The sequence below is a fragment of the Trachymyrmex cornetzi genome, unplaced genomic scaffold (assembly GCF_001594075.2).
Source record: "Trachymyrmex cornetzi isolate Tcor2-1 unplaced genomic scaffold, Tcor1.1 scaffold646, whole genome shotgun sequence".
In the NCBI taxonomy this organism is placed as follows: domain Eukaryota; kingdom Metazoa; phylum Arthropoda; class Insecta; order Hymenoptera; family Formicidae; genus Trachymyrmex; species Trachymyrmex cornetzi.
The window spans coordinates 1,565,370-1,585,355 of NW_017299966.1; the positions used below are offsets into that span (position 1 = coordinate 1,565,370).

A 19,986-nucleotide genomic window follows, 5' to 3' on the forward strand; every position below is an offset into this window, starting at 1 on the left:
TATAAATCTTTCACAAAAGACTTCCGTTTCTTGGCACGAGGAATTATACGTCTCGTGTTAAATTCCCTTTGTTATAGAATATCTCCTTAGGAGGTAGCTCTATACTTGTTCGGTATATATTTCTCTCGAAGACGTAAAGACAACTCTTTGCAATATAAGCCTTTTGTGATTTCGTGAACAAAGTGCGTCTTTCTCGTTTGCTTCTTCATCTTCCTTTTATGGTATATACCTCATTTATTCTCCTCTGTATTGGAAGACGGCGTCAGTTTTTAATCTCTCATATTCTCTCTGTAGCTTATATAATTAAATGAGATGGTTTAAATTTCTTTATACTGTTTATCATTTTTATGTAAAACGAATAAAGCGTAATCGTATGCTATGTTTAGCGTTAAACATGCCATGATAACGTGAGCCATTATAGCTTTACAACCCGCATTCCCGCTAATATTTATCGTGAAAATTTGGCTGGTTTATTTTAAATATCGGAATTTCTGTATATTTATGTCAGTTATTCTACATATTTTTCACGAACGGGTACGAAGAGAGGAAACATGCTAAATTATGATAAATGCGTTAAAAAGGTACATTTAGGTGAGCGGATTCAGGTACACTTAAGCGTGAAAACATAGCGAATAATTCACACGCATTTTACCTCCCAACGTTTTACCCACCTGCTTTTTACTAAAACCTTTATATCAAAGAATTGCCCTCAAAAATTATATTAGAGTTAAAAATATTACTTTCCCTGGCTTCTCGTGCTGTCTGCAAAAACCCCCTGTGGGCGCACAGACAAATTCTCAGCAGATCTCAGACAATCTCTGAGAACGCATATCCATTGCATGCACACGTGCGAGAACTGCATACAGCTGCGGTTCCGTTTCTTGTCGTGTCTTGGAGTTTCGTGATGCGGATAAAAGCTTGCAAAAGACGCTTGATAACGTAACAAACAATAGATGCTTGGACGAGCAGCGTTCGACGATGAGAAACGAGGACTTCGGGGACTCTTAAAGAGACTCTTTCCATGGCCTTTTTATAGACTAAAGGGAATGCGGAAAAGAATCCCCGTTTAATCGCCACCGATTACGACCGATCCATGAAACTGCGCTTGAACGTCATTGCCGCTAAATATCTTTAACAAAACTGATGTTATCAGCAATAAGAGAGATGAAAAGGTTTATAGATTACTGTAATTACTATTATTATATCCTATATTGATATATAGGATATCCCTCTTTTAGTGTCCCGTATTTAAATGGTCAAACTTTGAGAACGTGTAGGGGATCGATAAATGAAGAAAAAAAGCCCTTTAGAGATATCTTTGTTTTTGCTTCGTTTTGAAGAAAACTGCAAAAAGAAAAAACGTAGTTTTTATTTTTGTAGTTATTTATTATTTATTCATTCACATTTATTTATTCTGCACGTTGTCACTTACTTAAACGGTTGCCAGGTCCCGAGCACTGTACGGCCGGAGCCCGAAGGTCCGTGCGTTGGAAATTTCATATTTTTACTGGAGGCCGGCCGATCATTAAAAATAAAAAGAGAAAAAAGTTACAGACTTTCTTTTTGTTATCAATATTTAACCAACATAAAATGTTAACACAATCACAGAGACTTTTTTTATTATTATTACAAGATTACATACAGCGCGAACACAATTACAAACTTTTTTATTATTCATAAAATAACAATAAAATATATAAATACAATTTGTATGCATCTTACACTCTCGAATTAAAAATATGAAAAATTCAGACCTATAAGTCAGGCTAATAAGAGTCAAACGTAGGTCAAAAAGCGTAAGGATTCTTCTTCCAAAAATAAAAATTTTCTTCAATCAATTCGATGTTGTTGAATCATCTTTATTAAAAGTCTTGAACGTTTCGATTCTCCTTCGAATCTTCTTCAGCAATTATCTTGATATTAATTTAGATTCTGCGACGGACGATATAGGTTACTCACAAGTTTCCAAATAACATGAACTGCGAACATAATCACAGATTTTCTTATTACTTTCCACGTGATTTAAGTATGCAATTAATAAATATCCCACGCGAGCGAAAAACTGAAGATTTTTTCCGTCTGCTGGAGAATTAGAGAACTGGAGATTGATCCCGAAAACTGGAGTCTCCTGGCAACCGTGTAACGCGGATATTGTTCAAAATATTCGCCTCCTGCAGCAATGCATGCATTGCATCTTGTACACGGACAATTTATTTGTGTTGCAGTTAAACACTGATTTGGTTAACATATAATAGGCGAATTCAAGACGATAAAGCGGCATGCTTACCGAGCGATTGATATGATTGGTTGGATCTATAAGTAACAACCAATTATGCTCATTTGCTTGGCATGCAGGCCACAACCGCTTTGTCAATTTGAACGCGCCCGCAATGACTCGCCGATTCAGCACTCTTGTGTTTGGAAATCGACGCGTATACTCTCGCACTGTTTCTGAAGCATTGTCGCTGAAATCGTACACGAAAACAATAATATTTCGCTTTAAAAACAATAATATACAAGGATGAAAATTACATTTTGTCTTTATTTACTTTTTTGCAATATTTCAAAACGAAGCAAAAAACGAGCATATCTCTAAAGGCCTTTTTTTCTTAGTTTATCGATTCCCGAAATTTGGCCATTTAAATTCGGGACACCCTGTATATTTTATCTATATTCAATACTCAATGCAATATGCCGTTGCTAATATTCGATGAATATTACGATAGATGTTCTTTTAATTTTCCAAGCGCAATGTTTTATGTGCAAATATTACGCGAATATATGAAATATAAATAAGCAATTCTGGACCAATTGCAATAAATATGTAATAATCTATATAGCGGCGTTATTTACGTTAAAATAAAAAGCGGCTATTGAATTTTAATACGATAATAGTGATATGTATATTACATATGTTATTACTAAAATGTGGAAGTATACGATATATTATTACCTATGATATAAAAGTTTTGATAAAACGAGCATTTTTGGACAAAAAATTTTTAACGCAATTAAAGAGCGAAATATTATTATTGCTATAATGGCTAATATAAGACGAATAGATTGAAACATTAGGGCCATAATCTAAAAGATTATAATAATAAGATACTTTACACTCTATTTGATCTGTTTAAGCAATTTAAAGATTATTCCCTTAACATAAACGAACCTCTATCACTTTATATCTTACATCTGCTGTAACATTTAATTACTAATTTTATATATTATCTGCAAGTTTTACTGATTTCAAAATTTATAAAGCGTTAAATATCTAAAAGTTCAAAAGTTTTAAAGTAAAGGTTTAAGTAAAAGTATAAATTACAGTAAAAGTATAAATCATAAATTCAAGATTCCAAGGACTCAAGCTTGCGAGGAATGCCTCGAGAATGTCAAATTCAAAAGATTCGAGTTCGTAAATATATTAAAAATCGAATATATTGGCATGTAACAAATTCAGAATTTTCAGATGTAGATGTAATCAAAGATCTGGAATTAAAAAAAAACTAAACGAATGGTAATGCTACCGAGAAACCAATAATGTACTTCATCATCAATCAACTATTTTTTGCCAACGGGATATTGAAGAGAAATGTTACATAATATAACGGATGTTTCTCATATATCGTGCATTTTATGAAACACTCAAGAAATATGTGGTAAAAAGTATTGATGGTAAAGAGACAGAAAGGAAATAAAGTAAGTGATTCGATCTAGAGTAACATACACTGTAAAAGAATTTTATTTATTTAATTCCACTATTTTCTGGATGCTTTCCTTTAAAATGCTTCCCTTCTGCTTTTTCCATCTTTGCTCGTCTCTGCCTGACTTTAATGGCACTGGAGCTGACCTGAAATCAAATTGAATATTTTTCTACGTCAGTAAATCTTTTGGTGTTTTTGCTGTCCGCCCTTTGCGACTACGTTCAATCTTCTTTGAATCCTTTCAGTGATCAGAGAGTAAGAGTTCAAGTCTCCAATAAAGCGAGTGTGTACCCACAGAAATATATTGATTAAATTCTATTAATTTTTCGAGTTTTGTACCAAAATGTATAGAAATAAAAGCAAAATAAAATTTAATCATCCAAATTCGTTTATTGTTATGTTTTCAATTTGTTGAAATTAAATGAAAGGGAATCTAAAAGATATCTTATTATTGGTAGAGAAAGCACTTTATCAATAGAACTTTTTAACGAGATAGCAAAATAAATTTTGTTTAACGGCTTGAAGACAAATATTTTTAATTGTCATTAGATAACTTAATAGTTAAAAATTCAAAAGTATTTAAGAATATTAATGATCGTCATTGTAGTGGCGGCGGTTAATAGACATGCATATTTCCTAAATAAGTTTCAACAGGATTTGTATTAAAGGAGGAAATACCGTCGAATAAATCAAGCTGGGATTTTGATCTTGCAGGTAGGACGGGAACGAGGGAAAGAAATGAGAAGTAAGGGATGAGAAATAGTAGAGCAAAAAAAGAGAGAGCACGCGTTACAACTTGGCGCCGAATCAGGGCGCTTTTTCGATTTTTTTTACCAGCCTCGAGAATAAAAACGCGTCTTGATTAAGACCGTCTTAATTAAGGGCATTTCTCTGCTTGGTTATCTTCGTACGCAGCTATTTTATTCAGTAACATTCACTATTCATTAGTTCATTATGAACTTATTCAAGCAAGTATATACGTATGTGGTGTATCGTTTCTATTTTGTATTTAAAGCAGTGATCGTCTGTCATAATTTTACAATATTTTAACTGTTGACACACGCGTCAGTTGTATATCTTTAGCTTGCTTCGAGTGTAGCATACGCTGGTCATTTGCGCTAAAATATGAATATACGAGAGAACCTGTACGGAACACATATTCTTGTTTTACATATATGTATAGGTAGTAATATTAACTTTTCTTTTTTCCCCTTATTTCTTTTTATATTTATATTATGTTTACCTTATTATGTGTCTGTAATAAAATGCAACAATTCTTAAAGCGGCAATTTTCTAAAACAAAATGTACAGCAACTAAAGTTTTTTATCAACATATAACATTTACAGTTATTTTTGTCAATCTATTTTTTAAATTTATGTTATATACGTAAATAAAATAAATTCTTGTTATTATCATCTGAAACACACAAGTACTAAAATATGTTAAATACTAATATACTAGATCGTAAAGATTCTTTATCTGACCAATAAATGTAATAAATATAGGTAAGCAGTTGTATTGATCATCACCTATGATTAATTACATGTGATAGGATCAATTTGAAATTTATAGATAATTATAACTTAAAAACGTAAAAATATCTGTATCGTAATTATCTTAAATGGCAATTCTAATTCGTACCAGTTTAACTATATGCGAGCCCTGATAAATATTTACGAGACTGCATAATTTTATTACCGTTTGCCACGATAGCAAGTTTAGTTGCTCTTAATATAATCTGAGATGCCTAGCATACTTGAGAGTTTGTGAACCTGAGATGTTACCTACTGCGTCGGAAAGGGAAGTTACATTTACGAACGGCATGGAACTAACCGAAAAAGTACGGATACGGTGGCCCGTACTGTGCTACATAAACGACAATGCTTGAAATGGTATCGATTATCCCGCAGCATGACACGAGGAAAATTGGGCGAATAACATTTTTCACATTCAGGCGGATCATGACCGATAAAGCTCAGCAATTTCTTCATGTAAGAAGAAAACGGCATCATGACCGACGCTGGTGGCGAGAGGTAGAGCAGGAAAAGAGAGTAGCAAGCCGACGGAAAAACAGATACGACGAAACTCGTTTCCTTTATCTACCCAGAGAACTCGGGACAATTTTTCGCGGCACCTCCTTCCGCTGTACCTCGTATATTTATACGAATCCTTAATACTCTCTGCAGTCAGTACGCCGCACATACTGAGATACACGTGCAAGGCTCTTATTGTTAGATCCTTGAATTACCGGAACCTTACTCGGAACCTTACACTGTGGATTTCCAGAGAGCTGGGTGTCTGGGGATCACTGAATTTCTGAAGATTAACTTCTAGAAATGTTATCAAAAGCTAATGGTTGTAAGATCAAAGATAAAGAAAAAATAGTTTTGAGAAAATTAATTCTGATGAAAGACCGTAGAAAAAGTAACGTGGGTTTGGTTTCAAGATTTTTTACATGAAATAAAAGATTAAGTGAAAAATTATATATATTGCGTGAAAATACTGTAATAAATAGTATAACGTGAAAACAAAAACACACACATTTATATTTTCTAGCTTTAAGAGATTTTTGAATCTCAAATAAATGATAAATAATATACATAATTACTATCAAATAACTATGAAGATAAATAATTGATATAATTAGAAGAGAGAGTATCCAATTGAAATACAATTTCAATCCAAACAATGCGGTTAATTTTTGATTAAATTTATAATTAAATTTTTAATGTCGATGTAATATTGATTAATTTGCGCGGTAATTAATATTAACATATAAAAACATTATAATTGCTTTATATTATACTATAAATTAATCAATTGTATACATATACTAATTAAGTCGTTATTAGAGGATGGAGATCCTTTAATTAAATTTCGGGGGAGAGAATAGACTCGACCTATTTAATGATTTCTCTCTGTCGCTCTATTCCAGGATTCCACACTTATACGCTGAACGAAAGCGCGCACACGGAAAGGGAGGAGGACGAAATCTTGACAGTGAAATACGAGGATGGCAGATGGTCGAAACCGTATTACGACTGCGGGGGTGGCAATATCTGGATGCTGACCTACACCGTACCCTTCTTCGGATACATCAACGATACTTACTTCTTCAAGTGAGTACATATTCTTTTTGTCATATCAAACGATTATCTTACTTTCCCCATTGATAAATTAAAAATGTATACGTGATGGTCTTTCGTAATTCTCTTACGTTAGTAGGGAATACCTGGATTGACACGTTGAGTCCAAGGGACAAGTTGAGTTCCGTTTGTATATTTATAGGATGGAATAATGGGAAACTTCTCGCAAAATATCTCTTTTATAACATAAATTTTTTTTATATCATTTAAATCAAACAAATATTACAATTAAAAAAAGAGAAAAATTTGATTCAAGAGGAAATAAGTAAATTTTCGATCGTTTTAAAATTTCATATGTATTTTTCTGCTTGAGAAAGTAAATCTAAGAGAGACGTATTATTATTTAAGAGGAAAGTTTCTTGATATGTTATGGGAGGGCTCCGATTGCACACATGTATCGTCGATTGGCCAATTTAAAAATAAAATAATCTCATTGGCAAAACAGTGAAAAATTACTAGGCACCAGTTGATATGAGTGGTGTGTACAATCAGAACTGTAGGCAAACGGGATCCTCCTATATGTTATATTGTAATAATAGTCACTTCTTATAATAGAATGATTGAATTTAAATATATATATAAGAACTGAAGTACATTCTTGTACTTCTAGATTTTAGGCAAATTTATTAGCTTGACTTGCGGTGCGTGAATGTGTAAACATTCAATTACAATTATAATTTAACTGATAAAATGCGTGATATTTAAATATTTCTATATGAAGCAAGTTATATCTGTAATAGCTTATATTTACTTTTTTCCGCATTTTGCTATTCAATTAAAATAATTTTAAAAAATACAATTTTTATCAAAAAGTACATATCTACGATTTCTTTTGACTTTTATTACGTTTTCATTAATTTAATATAGAGTTTGTCGTGTAGGGAATTTACACTGTAATATGTATCAGCTTTTCCACTATATTTTCGAGGCAAACTGGTTACAATGCAGTATGTTCGTATTTCATTTAAAGTAATTGGACCCTATTTATTTGGTGATTATGGATAATTAAACAGTAAATTCAACAAATCCGGTTCTACCAATGTAAAATGAATTTTAATCTCGGTCCGATTTATTCTTTACCTTTTCTAATTCTAAAAATGAAAAAAAAAATAGTAATTTAAATCGAGATTAAAGGTAAACTTCATCGGTGGAACCGGGTTTAAGTCGTGCAGACTGTCCGTCTGACTCGATTGCATTAGTTTATTGCTCAGTTTGTTTATCCTGTTACTGTCAGTAAAACAAAATGCAGAACGTGATGTAACGTTTCGTAGGTAAGTAATTGCTTTCGATAACTACTAAAAGATGGTTTTTAATTTCTGTTATTTTACTTCTTGTTTTTATACTTTAGCTCTGTATTTATACTTTACAACACTGTATTTAGTTTATGTTTTTTTGTTACAACGTTTTATTTATATTCCACTAGAAAAAACTCTTTGCGAAAGTAGAATCAAAATGGCCAATCTACAGGTATACTGATAATAAGTATAAATACGTCGATTGTAACGTTTTTTTTTTGTATTCTTGTGTAGACCATGATTTCTAATTCATTTGTTAAACGTTGTAAAAATCAATAAATAAGTAGATTAATAGAAGTAAGTCAATTGTTTTGGAAAATAGTTCTTTGTGTATTCCTATAAGTTAATAAACATGTTAATATATCAATAAACTCATAATCTTATAAAAATAATATTGTGGATTTATTTTTAATTTTTTAACACTTCTTATGAAAAAAAGAGATACTTAGGTCGTATTAAATACATGTACCTGTACATGACCTAAGTATATATTTTTTCTTTTTGTTTTACATTCCTTTTTTTATATTCTGTTTCTTTTCCATATTTCTATATTTCTTTTCTTATGTTTTATATTTCAAAATTATAGACATTTTCAAATATTTACATGGGTGCATTGCAGTGAAGATTTTCAGAAAAAGTAGCATTTATTATGTATCCAATATGACTCAAATGCTACTTTTTTTTATCTTTACTGTACTTACGTAAATATTTAAATATGTCTTACATTTTTTAATGTTCGGAAAAATTTTGTTTTAAATTTTTAACCATCAGTTTTCAAATTTAAACCCAAAAAATTGCAAAGCTTAGGTAGGATATATATAAGTTTCGGTTATCTTATTTAGTCGTCCTAAGAAATTATATACTATACGTTAGATAGAATTGTTCTTAGCAAAAAAAAAATGAAAATGTAGAAAAAGGGTCTGTCTATCATAATAATTATAATAACAGTTTAATTATAATAATTAGTTGTTTAAAAAGTCGAATGCCGAAATTGTGAAAACTGTACCAACGAACGGTTTCGCCTATCATTTACATTTCGTTTACTGGCCTATCATTTTCATAACGATTTCAAATTTTAATTATATATGACGTTGAAATCAAATCTGTTTACGAAACGTAATGAAAAATTTCTATGCTTAATCTGTCATACAAAATACTCGAATATAAATATAGATGGGAATTTATATAATGTAATCAGATTGAATGAAATGATAATTTCAAATCTTCATTATTGGAATATGGCAGAATACGGTCGGTTCTATTATCGAAATATTACGGCAACTCATCAATCTTTAACTACGTTGAAAAATACGAACATAGATGAAAATTTAAGAGAACGCTGCGTAATGTAAGTGCCACTTACATTATGAACGTACACACATTACTATTCGCAGATTAAGGACAGCCTGTGTCGTTCGAGAACTTGTACCGTCATTTTCCGTGAACATATTTAAATCTAAGGGTTTTTGAATTGAAAAATCTCAGAATGTACAAGGATTCCAGAAACTTCTGGGAACTTGGAAGAATTTGAAAAATTCAAGTGTCAAAGTGTGGAGTTGAAGGATTTTAGAATGCGATAACGTACAATATTTTTGTTAAATCGTAACATTGTCTGAAAATATAGCGCCGAACTCTTTCACCAACAAATTTATGCTGATATAAAGGACTGGCAAGTCCTTTGGATTTATTTAATAATAAAATACTTTTCCCTCAGAGCGCTGGAATTACATTACATAGAAAGAAGTAATTAACTGTAACAACAGTAATTAACATTTTCCTTTATCAATTTGGTTACGTAAAAATTCAGTTTTCATAAAAATTTCTTTTCTCTCATGGCGATATTCGTTTCAAGTTGTAGAAGTATCACAATTCTTTCTATCGTTTTTCATCTAGAAACCGGTTTTATATATCCAATGTGTCAATTTGATCGTAATTACAACGTAAATTTGATCAGCAGATTGGTACCATTTGCGTAATAAAACTGTCGACAATATAAAAGGAGAAAAGTAATATGAAGGATCGTATAATAATCACGTTGAATTTTTTTAATGATGCTCTCAATTTAAGGATCGGATAATATTCAGTTACATTCCTCGATGTTCCACTTTCCGCAAAAATTATATAAAGATATCATTTTCTGAGTGCGCTTCATAATAGCGATGTCTTTTTCGTTAATGAATCTGAAAGGAATAAAGAAAAGAAAAATAGGATAAATGAAGAAAATCTGGCGATACCCAATATTTTAAACGTAATAAGTTCTCGAGGGGGATTGCACGATATATGTATAAGTTCTTCAAACTAACTACCTAGGTATTGAGTAACTTGACAATTCCGATTACGGTTTCTTAAGCAAACTTAAAGTCAACGTTTTCTCGAAAAGGCAATTATTCCGTATTTAAAAGTTATTCATAAAAATAACAAAAATTTAATGTCTTGATAAAACGTTCTTTAGTCAATTTTGAGATAGAGTTTATTGCGAATAAACAATGCAAATTAATTTAACTGTCTTTATATATTTTTAATGTAAATTCTATGTTGTCTATTTCACGACCACTGGTAACTAATTTTTAGCCAATATATGAATAGTGACACGAAGTTTAGATGTTAGTTTAGATATACAGAAATAAATAAACAAGCGTAATGTATTTCCCATGAGAAAGAATTACATATTTATCGAAGAAAAGACAGGGAAAAAGAGTTTTTCATAATATATGAAAACTGTTATAAGCAGAAAACAGAAATAGAGTTTTATTGAGATATTCGTTATAAACTGTTTATATATACTATTTCTATTTTATTTGTTTATCAATGTAGAGCTTGTGGAATGAAATGACCAGAGTGCCATCGAATCAGTTTATTGAACATTATATTTATTATTCCGCTGTATCGCGTCGCATTGTACTTATATAGCTGATAAAGAAGTAGAGAAGCTTACGTCTTTTCTCCTATGAAAGTGCACTTTCTAAGGAAAAGCGCCTTATGGATTTTCTATTTTTATCTCTTTTTCTCTCCTTGCCTAATATCACAAAATTCTTTATTCTCAAATATCAGACAAAATTATGATAACATTATTAAATTTGTAGTCAATTAAATTTGTAGTCAAGTAAATTAAATTCTTTGAAAATTAATTTTACATGAAAAACACGGTGTGTAAAATTAATATAAGAAGAAAATTAACAAAATAATTGTGCGTTGATACTAAATTCTACAAAAAAAGATAGCTACAATATAATGTAATTAGAATAATATTGTAATATATGTATATAAATAATATAATAATAAAAGAATCAACCGATATGTGAACAAATAAGTAAAGAAAGCCTTATTTAGTCAAAGTAGATCTTGGTGTCTAATATAATATTTAAAATAATACAATTTTTAATATTATATACAAGTAATTGAAGAACTTGCTACAACAATAAACTAATCTAAGTGTAAAAATTGAATAAATGAACTCTAAAGTTAAAGTGAGAAAAATATCAATATTACACGTTCGGCTATTAGTGTGTAAGCTCTACAACGATATTGATTTTTTCTCATTATTTTCTAACTTTAAGAGTTTCATTTATTCCGTTTTTACAAAATATAGATTAGACCACTGGTGTAATAAATCCTTCGATTATAAATTATTAGAATCAAACTTCTTAAGAGTTAATATATTATATATTGGCAACAAAGCGTAAATTTTAAAGTTAATATGAGCACAGGAACAGAATACTGAGATCGTAGCTGTTGACTGGCGCGTGGATATTCATTGGCCTGCAAGAAGAGTTATGTCATTTTGGAACAGCTAAATATACAGAGGGGAGTTCATGATCTTGTTTTCCTTTGAGAGAATCGGCGAAACTGTGCGCGGCACGAGCAGAGAGAGCACAAAAGGCAACCGCATAGTCGCATTATGCTACGCTAATGATAGTTCGCCCATCGCACTCTTGCTTGCCCCCGCGTGCATACAAGGGGGGCAACAAGTGAGTGGGTGGAACGGACGGTGAAAAGTTACACTGAAGTTACCAACTCGCTCGGACGCAACCTTGTCGATATTAGTGGCGAAGTTACTCGCCAACAAACTGTCGTAACTAGCGAGAGTTTTCCAAAGATCTACCGTCCAGCCAACCCCACAGCGTAGAATCGCTCTCATTCCTTCGTTCCTGCGTTTATTCGAAATCGTTAAACTTCGTCAAACTATAAGGAACTTCTGGTACGTGAATACAAAAATAATTGAAGTATTTGTTAGAAAAAATAAATAAATAAAAAATTCCAAACAGTTTCATACTTTCTTAGGAGTTTTTCGATAACTAAGTGTTTTCAGTGCGAAGAAATTATTATATATAGATTTAGTAAAAATTATGTTTTTCCTCTCTGACAGCTGTCCTCCTTAATTCGTAATGAGGAAGATAAATGCGCACGACATTCCGGAATGGCTATGTTATGATGTTTGATTTATCACGAGAATATGGAAATATAGTCTTTGAGCAACTTTTAGTCGCTTTTCCTGCGGGTTAAACTCAAATAAACAAGGATAATATATCAGTAAGCTACGCATTTTCTGAGTTCACTATCTTTGAAGAGATGTTGGAAACAGTTTGCAAGAAGAAAGAAAACAAGAAACTGCAAGGAGTTTATATCTGACTCAAAAGAAGAAACTTCGTTTTTCTTCTTTTTGTTATTTAGATTAAACTTGCGTTATAAAATGTCTTGACGTTGTTAGATAAACTTGAAATTTTATTCTACGTGGAGCGTTTGAAGCAATATCCATTTGGCACATGCAAAGTTATTCCTTATAAAAAAATTGAAATGATATTCTCTATTAATGATGTTGGAACATAAGTAGCTTTCAATTTCAATGATTAAAACTATTTTGAAAAATATTTAATTATATTTTAATAAAATTTTTATTTCAACTATAAGATACATTATTATTAAAAAGAGCTATAAAAAAATATGACACGCATTCAAATATTAGTAAAAGAGAGAATTAATACAATTTTTTAATAAAGCATATTGTCTTATATTACCAAACACCATATTTGAGACAGAAATAAATCTTAAATTACCGGTTTAATACTACGTTAAATGATATGGCGACATCTTCCGTGTTTATCTTTCCTCTGACTCTCAGGATAAGCATTTCTATTTGGAACAGTTATAAAACTAGATTTGGCATCATTGATACAAAATAATCTGTCAATATTTTGTTCGTTGATGTTTCAGCCATCAATGTTTCATCTGTCGATGTTTCCTCTTTACAAGATTGGGAGGGAATTACAATAGCTGTCAGTATCACGATTATTAGCAAGATAACATTCACGGGCAATTTCATTTTCAAATAATAGGTTCTGCAAAACCCAAGTTTTTAAATAATAAAAAGTTTAGAAAATCAAAATTCAAATATTGTTTATTATTTTTCTTTTAAATTACATTTTCTACTAATTATCATTTTAATTTTTTAAAAATAAATTACTTGTTTGAAATTCTTGTCTACTACCTTCTTATTTATATATTGCTACGTTTAATAAATCTTTATTAATTTCCTTTGTCACACTATTTTACCTGTTTAATTCCAGTAAGTAAATAAACTTTGCAGTCTGTCTATTGCGAATCTACCATTTATATCTCCAATTAGTAAGCGAGAAAAACTGGTTATTAACGGAATCTCATGGCAGTCACGACTACATTCGAAAAAATTACAACTGTTCAAAAAAAGTTTAACTATTTACATAGTAACTAACCTTGATGTGCTATAAAATGTTTGATAAAGTAGAATAAAATTTTTACATACATGAAAGAATATTAAATAAAATAATAAATAAATATTTATGTGGTGATTTGCGAAGTGATTATGTTTGAACATGAAGACAGAGGAAAAGTGTATAAAATAATGGTAGCAATTCTACCATGTAAATTTTGTTAGCTGAGCATATTTAGATATCTTATTATTTTTTTTACAATTATCTTATATCTCAATTTTTTTTATAATTATCTCTGTAGGGTTGAATATTAATTGATTAATTTATTTGTTAACTAAAATAATTGACTAAAAATTTAAAATACATGTAATCTCATAATTAATGTAATTAATTAACAAAATTAATTGTCAAACAATTTGATATAATTAATCGGTTAAATTTTTACTCAATTAGAGTAATCAATTAAAAATTAACATGATAGGTACAGGACTATTTTAATCAATTATTGAAATCAATTAAACACTACATTAATTAAAAAAATAATTATTATTAATCGTTAATTTTTAATTTCCTTTAAAAAATTATATTCATAAATTTTATGAAATATTATTAAAAAATGTGTTTGTTGTATTGAAAAAAATATTCGCTGTTTTTAGATAAATTTGTCTATGTTTTTATATCTTTAGTAAACTGGGAAAAAAATTGTATACATTAATAAAATATAGTTATATTATATTAGCGATAGTTATGTCTATTTCTTTGTTGGCTTTTTAAACACGGATGGAGATTTGGAAGATCTTCGATTCGGAGCAGTTATGATTTCAATTGCGATAGCTTTTCTTTGTATACTTTAACAAGTTTCAGGTAGGATTACAAGCCGCCAATATTACAATTACAGCAATATCTTCACAAGAAATTTCATTTTTCTGCAATATTACATGGTTCGAGAAATAATAAAAAGTTGAAATTGAATTTCTCAATATCGTTACGTATACCTATTTCTAATATCTTATTTTCCTCATCCTTTTCTCTTTCTCCAACAGATATATAGTGTTATTAATTCCTTCTTATATTTCGATATTCCACCTTTTCGAACTTTTTGTTAGACATTTTTCTCATTTTTTAACTTGTATTAATGTTTGCGAGTTGTTATAACTTTTATCTTGACTCACAAAATTATTTCTCAACTTTCAGTAAATAAACTTCATAATTTATCTGTAGATCCAATATTTATTTTCCTTCAATCGGACCTTTTATGAACAAAACTGAGAAAAAATATTTTAAATTTTAATGAATATTTACCTGAACAGTGTCAACTAAACATTTACTTACAGTAAATAAACATTTACTCAATAAAAAAATGATAGTTAAATTAAATTAATAATTAATAATTCTTGTATCTCTCGAATAAATGAATATATATATATATATATTTAATAAATATTAAGTTGACACTATTCAAACAAATAACTTATTAAAATTTAATATATTTTTTTCAGTATTGTTTTTAATGAAATTCAGCGATCGTTTCTGAGAAATAAGAAGTTATATTGGCGATTATTAACTATATTTGTAAAAATTTACGTATGTATATAAAAAATATTAATTTTAATATATACTTAAAGACGTAACTGGAAAAAAATGAAACAGTATTTGAAAAAAATTTGTGACACGTAACAATAAATATAATGCATAACAAATTAACATTCACGAAAAATTCTTTTAATAGACATATTATGTTTTCAATTTTTTTTTACCTTTAGATTTTAGATATTTCACCTTTTTGAACTGTTTATCAGATTTTTTTTTATTTTTAGATTTCATTAATTATTGGTATTATAACTTATCTCTTAACTTATAGATTTATCTTCTAGATTCCCACATAAATTAATTTTATTGCCTGTTGCATACTTGATACATTTATTTGTATTTTCTGATCAAGCTTTTTGTTATGAACAAAACTGGTTATGTTATTCGGTTAATGACATTCGGTAATTATTTCCGAAAATTAAGAAGTTATATTAACAATCACTAATTACAATAGTTATAAAGATTTACATTTGCATAAAAAGTGCTAATTGTAAGAGCTAAAAGATATGGTTGAAAAAAGAATAAATATGATTGTATTCTGAAAGATGCTTATAACTGGATATAAGATATAATGAATAAACATTTTTCAGAAATCATTAAATTTAATTAATTACAAATTAGAAAAAATGCAATTAAAAATATATAGAATTGTATTTTTCTCTCTCCATATTCTAAATATTTATAATATTTATATTTCTTCAATTATACAAATCTTTTTGTCAAAAAGAAACTTAATGGAATTCCACGATCGTTTCTGCGTAAATGATAAACAAGTATAAAGATTTAGTTATCCACCTATGTTATGTATCAATCTTCATATGTCAGAAAATGCTTGAAAAATAGAATTATTGATGGGACATAGCTGTAATATGTAGCGAATATATTCTAAAAAGCCTATCGATCCGGAAAAGATATGCAATAGTATCTTTCTTGTGTGAGAAATTATGTTGCATCGTTATATACCTATTTAAAACGAGATGTTATAGCGTCTTAAAATGTAGCAAGACAGAGAGAGAGAGAGAGAGAGAGAGAGAGAGAGAGGGGGGGGGGGGGGGGGGGGGGGGGGGGGGGGAGAGGTAGGGAGGGAGGGAGATAGAACGAATGTCTCTTCACTAAATATTAACCATACTTAATAATAAAATAAATTATTGAGAACCAAGGAACTTTGATTGCTACATAAATATTAATTGAGTATTTCTTGACACACCAAGAATACTTAAAATGGTTCTTACCATAAAAATTCATAATATAAATCATAAAATAAATGATAACGAATAAAAACGCTGCAATCATCATATTTAAATGGAAAAATATAGGAAAGATGGAAATAAAAAGATATGATGAAGATATAAGGCTCTGTGCATTTAAAATACGATAAATTTTTTCTTTTCATCTCATATGTTTACAATTATGTTGCAATAAATACCTTGTTTACGAGTTAAATGATCCGGCGACAATTTCCGCTCTTATCTTTCCTCTGGCCTACCGGACAACGAGGGAAAATTCTATTTGGCACGAATATCATCATACTATGCGGGAAATTGCGAGACACTGTTGTATCAATTGAGTGTCCCTGACAAACTTCAGGTAGAATCACTATGACTATTAATAGTGAAATTACTAGGAAGATATTCACGAGTAATTTCATTTTCAAACGATATTTGGAAATTTTATGATTGCTTTTACTAGAAATTGTGATCATTATATAAAGATATTTCTCTATATATATAAATACTAACTATCAATGTTGATATGTTTGATGACAGTATATAAAAAGTAATGAATTATGCATTGATAACAGCTATGATAAAACTATTCAAGTGAATAAACATTCATTTAATTTCCACGAAATTATACTTGAATATAAGGATGGAGCAAATAAATATGCGATAACCTTGTATCAATCCTACATATTTATCATTAGATAAAGTTATCTCATTTCATTTTCATTGGTAGGCGATATTTTACGTACGTTAGACGTAAAAATTATACAGGAAGTACATAACGGTATTTTCATATTAGCGTCATTTTTTGTGATAACTACTTGCAATTTCTTTTCGCATCTCTATTATGTATTTTCTTCTTTAAAATTTATCTTAAAATTTCTGATAATATTTTTCAAATGACAGTTTTCTTTTTATTTCTTTAAAATATTTCTGTTTTACAACTTTATTGTTACTGTATATAAACTTACAAAAATTTTCTAGATTTTTTAATGATGAAGACTTTATACCTTCGGGAAATAAGCGCGTATATGTCATTCTTTCTTTCTGCATATCTACTATCTATAATCTGTATAGGATATGTTTTTTAGATTATATGAATCCATTAGCATAATGGAAAAAACTAATTATAAACTAGCATATTTTTTTAACACAAGTTTGCGAGCTCAGCGATACTAATGGAAATACATATACATATATACGCTGTCGAGATAATCAAATTTAAATAATAATTGTATATAATTGTATATATAATCTTTATATAATAATTTTATATAATTTGTATATAAGTCTCAACATTTTATTGAGGTAGATAAAATATTCATATGTAGAAATTTTTCTGTGTGCTATTTTACTACTACATATACTGCTGCTATCATATGATGTTTTGGAACTTCGCATCGCATATAGCTTTCAACTGACATACCCGAAAAGCTGAGTTTCTGTAAATATTTGCAAGCAGACGTTGAAGACATATTTCATATTTCTGGAAGAGATCTATTGCGAGCTAGAATGTGTAGTTTTTGATAAGCATTGTTCAATAAAAGTACTTCAGAAATCGAATTATATTTATGACCGGAGCAGTTAACGTCGAGATTTTGTCTTCGTAAAACAATTATTGAAGTTAAAGTAAACGTGTAAATATGCTTCTTCTCTGTTAAAGCTGCATTGGACGGAATTTCCGTCTCATACTCTCATCTGACATAAACTGCGTTATTGACATAAAAATTCTATGATCAGATGTAATTAAATTAATGGGACATTAGCAATAAAAGTCAATTTTACCACTATGTGTGCGTATATGTAAAATGCTATTAAAATAAATAATTTCTTAAAAATAAATTAGCGCGTTTGTTAAATAAAGAAGTTTCAAGCTTCATAAGTGTATTATTTGCGCGACGTCTTCTGCGCCTGACTCCTAAAGCCCGTATTCTTTCCAATTCTTTGATTTATAAGGAGTCTTGGTTACTTTGATTTGTTATACGAATTTAAAAATAAATATTATAAAATTTAATTAATTTATTTATTTATTCTGAAAATTATAAAATATGAAAATTGATAGATCATGGCATTAATACAAAAATTGATATATAACTTTGTTATTTTGAATTTCTTAGATTTACTCATCTCCGATTTTGTCCGAAAATAAATAAAATTTCTACATGGCATTTGTAAGAAATTAGATAAATCCAATTACACCAGAGGTGTAAATATTTTTTTATTTACTTTTTTAAAAGAATATAATTAATTAGGCGCTGTCAGTATATTAAAGTAACAAATCAGGATATTTATTTTATTCAATTATTTTCAAATGCTCGACAAACACTTTCAAAACATTAGTTCACATGCATGTCGAAAACTGTTTGACTCCAAAATTTTTAATTTAGTTATGCGTATAATACTTCATATGTTGCAATATTCTATATTACATGATTTAGAAATAATTGTGCGTATTTACGAGCACAATTATAATTTTAAAATACAGCTAAAATATTTTTCTTAATTATTGGGTAATTTCTTTATAAATTTATTTTAGCAAATAATTCCTTATGTTGTTATTATTTTGTCGAAATATTATGTCGAAATTAATTGCGCAAATAGTTATCAATATTTAAAAAAAAATCAAAATTTCTGCAATTTTTGCAATTTAAATATATTAGGTGTTAAACTTAATTCCTGCCGTTTTTCCTCTTCAAAATTGATTTGTTTCGAAGGGAAATACCTTAATCAAAGTATTATTAATAAAGTATTATTAATTAGTAATAAAGTAGAAAATGGAGGAAATTACTTTGATTAAGGTATTTATTCATCTTTCCTTCGAAACAAATCAATTTTGGAAACGAAAAACGGCAGGAATTAAGTTTAACACCTAATATCTGTATAATTGCAGATTACAAATTAATGTTATACAAGATTTTATCATATAATTTCATAAATATTGACCTATCGAGTATGTAGTTACTTATAATATTTAGAATTTTGCAATAGTTTTACTGTTTTGTTTATTTAAATTCTTCGAAAAAAGTAAAACGTTTATAGGTGCGTTCCGTATTGCGCACGATGCGCATGATGCATCCATTGTCCTTGTTTAACATTTGGTGAGCAACAAGGGTAAACGATGCATTATGCGCATCATGCGAGAAACGGAACGTACCCCTTGTCTATTCTCTTTCTTTCTTTCTTTGTTCTTTCATTTTTCTTTTTATTCTAATTTCTTTGTCTTTTATAATCTTACCATAATTTCTTCCGTTTTTCGCGAATTCTATTCGTATCGCTACGCCTGATCGATTCAACAGATTGAACTGCATTGCTCTCTCCAATACTCATTATATATAATCCATGT

The 19,986-nt window shown here is 29.3% G+C and overlaps 1 protein-coding gene across 1 annotated transcript in view; it reads left to right on the forward strand.

The window, feature by feature from the left end:
* The window catches only part of LOC108767069 (uncharacterized), a 93,044-nt gene that overhangs the window by 18,515 nt on the left and 54,543 nt on the right, over positions 1–19,986 (forward strand). Inside the window, exon 2 of the mRNA XM_018516749.1 lies at positions 6,638–6,821. Within this exon, the coding sequence (XP_018372251.1) occupies positions 6,638–6,821 (184 nt within the window). The remainder of the gene's footprint in view (positions 1–6,637; positions 6,822–19,986) is intronic.